This window comes from Adiantum capillus-veneris, chromosome 28 (assembly GCF_014529385.1).
Source record: "Adiantum capillus-veneris isolate H3 chromosome 28, ASM1452938v2, whole genome shotgun sequence".
Lineage (NCBI taxonomy): Eukaryota > Viridiplantae > Streptophyta > Polypodiopsida > Polypodiales > Pteridaceae > Adiantum > Adiantum capillus-veneris.
In genome coordinates, this window is record NC_140958.1 from 18,054,924 (window position 1) to 18,058,898 (window position 3,975).

Consider the following 3,975-nt stretch of genomic DNA (forward strand, 5'->3'; position numbering starts at 1 on the left):
AAGCAGAGAGCATTAATAAAACCATCAAGACCATTCTCACCAAGATTGTGCAGAAGGAGCCACACCAGTGGGATATTAAGCTCAAGACTGCTCTATGGGCCTACAAGACAGCTTATAAAGTCACTACTGAACTAACACCGTTCAAAATGGTATATGGTATTGAAGTTGTAGTGCCTATGGAATTTGTGATTCCCAGTCTCAAGATGGCGGTAGAGTATGGATTGGATTTCAATCACGATCTAAAAAATAGACTGGAGGAATTAGCACATTTGGATGAGTTAAGACAACGTGCTATGCTGGAACGGGAAATTGATCAGCAAAGAAGAAAACACTGGCATGACAGACGCATCAAAGTTAGGGAGTTCCAAAAGGGCGACTTGGTTCTGCTTTATCAATCCAAACAAGGCCCTAAGAAACCGAATTTGAAGATAGCTTGGGCCGGTCTGTATGAGGTTGATTGGGTGTTTTCTAATGGCACAGCAAAGTTGACGGATTTATCCGGATTATTGTTGCTACGTGTTTATAATGGGGCCAAGATCAAGTTATATTACTCTAATGAGAAAGAGACTTCCAAAGAAGAAGTTATTGGCATTCTAGGAATTGATGGCCAGGAAAATTCAGAATCAGCTATTCTAAATCTTTTCATATACAACCAGCACCAGAGCCACTCAAGGTGTTAGAAAAGTCTCCGCACGACAAAATAGTGCTAGTGGTAGAAACAGTACCGTATCCGAGTCAGTATCAATTTTTATGGGGAAAAGGGCCAGTAGGACTGCATGTGATAATCATTAAAAGGAACATGGGGAGTATTAGCCAATGCATGTATGCCACGTCATTGACAATGCACAAAACTCTAGGAACGGTAAGTAGTGGAGCTTTTATGGCGGAACGCGTATAACAGTAAGGCAAGTAGGCATTCTTCCTCACACATCTCCAGCACGATACCTACTGTTGCATGGATACGCCGCGACGGACGTCAGCACAGCGAGAACTCACCTAACAAGTAATGTCAGCTAAGGACGAAGCTCGACCCGCAAGCGCATAGAAGCAAGCATAAGGTGTCAACCTACACTCGACCGACTCCTAACTAATTCCTACAGAGGTCCCTACCAATTGTCTAAGTCACAGCCTTCAAGAGTGCAAAAGAGGATACTTCCTACAACGCTTGCTAGAGCCAAACACCCATCAAACACTTTCGAAACACCATAGAACTTGAAGGAGACCTTACTAATACCTATAGGCCGCTCTCCCTAAGGTCTATGAACCAAAATCACGACCCAAAATACCCGGTGCAGAAACACATAGGATGTCTGGCCGAAATCTACAGGTCTTCGTTTCCAAAATCTGAAGTGCTTAATGTGTAGCTCTACTCAATGTGAACGCGTGGATATGCTGCAATGCGAAATCAGATAATGTATGCTCACCCAAACAACAGATGAAGCTCGTAGAAGGAGCTCCCAAAGCCGGACCGTACGCGCGCAATGTTGGTATCGGCTCGTAGCTCTAGTCGGGGGCAACACGCTGTACTTCTCCGCACTCGATTCCGACCACCGTAGCACACGTAGCGTCAAGACGAAGCTCACACTCTCTCTCACGTACACAGTACGCTCACTCACAGACTTAAAACTTGTTTAAAAGGACAAAAGGTTTTTCATTAAGGTCAAAAAGTGGTATATATACCTTACAACTTCTCAAACCCTAAAGTTCCAAAATCAACCATCTACTCAATCTAACTATCAAAACTGGGATACAATCTGGAAACTTCTGTAAGTCCCAATATTTACAAGGTGAAAAATCGGGTTTTCCTCAATGAATGAATAATTACAAAAATAATAGTCCGCCGAGTAGTTAGATGCCGTGGGGTGTGTCCAGCTTCTAACATCCCCCCCCTCCTTGTTCATGTCATCCCCGACATGGCCTTGATCCTTTGCTTCATCTTATGGTCTCCCGCATCTTTAGCAGTGATTCGTACCTTGCATGTAGATTCAACATTGTTGGGCCAAAGATATCTGTATGCATGGTGAAGAACCCCGTGTAGAATGCTTCTTCAAAAGCCTGGAGGTGATAGGATCCTGCTATGATTTTCTCTGGCATGGGTGTGTCCACAGGATCTGCCACATTGTCAAGGTTGATGCCCTCATTGGCAGCTGGCTCTGAGCTTTCTGCTTCTGCTTGTTGCCGGCCTTTCAACTCCTCAATTTTCTTGAGGAGTGTCTGCTTTTCCGCTTCGACTTCTCCGCCCATAGTCACGAGGAGGTCATTGAGTTCAGCGTTTACTTTTTCAGCCTCCTTGAGCTTTATCTTTATGCTCTCCAATTCTTCTTGTAGGGCTTTTTGGCTGTCCTCCATTCTTGTTTGCATTGCGATAGAACCTTCAGCCATCATTAACCTCTGCTTCTTCTCGAGAGTCAGCTCCTTCTCGAGTTCTTGCATCTATTCTTCATATATTTGACTCTCGGAAATGATTTGAGTCGAGCTCGTAGCTCTAACTCTAGCAGGTGATGCTCGCAGCCTCTGGATGGTTTGATCTTTGACTTTTAATTGGTCCTTAAGCTCAAGGACTTCATCCAGGCTTGCTTCTTGTTCTATCTCTGCCTTTTCCTTGGCATTCTTCATGGCCTCTACTTATTTAGTTTCTTCTGCTAGTTGGAGTGTCAGATTATCCTGTTCTTTTTCAGCATCTCGCAATGACTTGCTGAGTTGCTGACACTCTTCTTCAACTGCTTGTAATCTTTTTGCTGCTGCCTCATTTGCTTCTTCCTTTGCTTGGCAGTTTTGTAGAGCCGTTGCCAAGCTGGCCTGGAGGTCAGCTTCTCTCTCTTTTTGTCCTTGGCTTTGTGCCTGCAGAGTATCCCTTTCCATCTTGGTCTTTTCTTCGGTGGCCTTTAGAGTTATCAATTCTTCGTCCGATGCCATAGATTGTGCTCTTATTCCAGCTAGCATTGTCATCACCACGTCCCAATCATTAGAGGGCGGGTGCAGGTCTACCGTGTCGGTAGCAATTTCCTTTAGCTCAACTAGCCGGATGCCTAGCATCTGTTCTTTATGCCATGTCCTCGCCAAGTCGAATGCGACTGTGGCGGCTTCTTCCCTTGTATAGCCTGCAGCTAGCAGGTCCAAAAATGCATAATATGCCTCATCTAGTCCTTTTTGCTCAGACGCAAGCTTGGCCTCTTCTTTGGGCTCAGGTTCTTGCCTTTGCTCTTGCTCCTCAGCCTGGTGTTCTTCTTGATTGTCCTCAGCCTCCTTATCTTCTGGTGGAGGGCTGCTAGGAGGTGGTGATGGTGGTGGTGATGGCTGTGGGCTGGGTTTAGGGCTATCTGGTAAAGCTGTAGGTTTGCCCTTTAAGTCTCTGTCTGCTTTCGTTTTTCTTTCCCTTTCTTGGTTTTCTTGTTCATCTAGCAATGTCTGCCTTATCTGCTCCACTTCTTCCTCGGTGAAAGGGACATGGGGAATGTTTTCCGCTGCAGCATCAAGAATCTTGAAATTCTTGATATAGTCTTCAAAGCGTTCCCTCTGCACTCTTCTGGATGATCCGGACATAGACTCGAGAGATGGCTTCCATAGTTCGTTTAAATCACCCTTGAGGGCTCTTTCTACTCGGAAACTCTCCATCAGCCTCTCGAGTCTAGCCGCTTTTTGTGATCTTGTCTCTTTGGCCGGCACTTGAGCAGATTCCTTTTTTCCTTTCTTCTGCTCAGGTTGCTCCTCTGCAACTGGATCTAGCCGTCTCTTCAACCTCATAGCCACCCTTGGTGCTCGTTGTGGCTCGTCTTCTTTGTCTTCCTTTACCCTTAGCCAATCATTCTGAAATGGGGGGTCAGGCCACCTTCCCTTGGCGTGTAGTGCTACATAAATTACCTTGGTTATCATTTCTCCTGGCACTATGTAGATTGGCTTTTTGTTGCCCATTTTTACCAAGCTGTCATGTATGTATGTTGCATAGTTGATTATCTTTGGGGTGCCTTTTGTCAT

General features: G+C 45.3%; 1 protein-coding gene across 1 annotated transcript; it reads left to right on the plus strand.

The window, feature by feature from the left end:
• Positions 1-203: 203 nt before the first annotated feature.
• Positions 204-680, plus strand: LOC147420127 (uncharacterized). The gene has a single exon (XM_086504489.1). The coding sequence runs from the start codon at positions 204-206 to the stop codon at positions 678-680; it is 477 nt and encodes a 158-aa protein (XP_086360615.1).
• The last annotated feature ends 3,295 nt before the right edge of the window (positions 681-3,975 follow it).

Excerpts from the sequence above, each read along its gene's own strand:
- LOC147420127 (XM_086504489.1), top strand. The coding sequence starts at position 204 with ATGGCGGTAGAGTATGGATTGGATTTCAATCACGATCTAAAAAATAGA.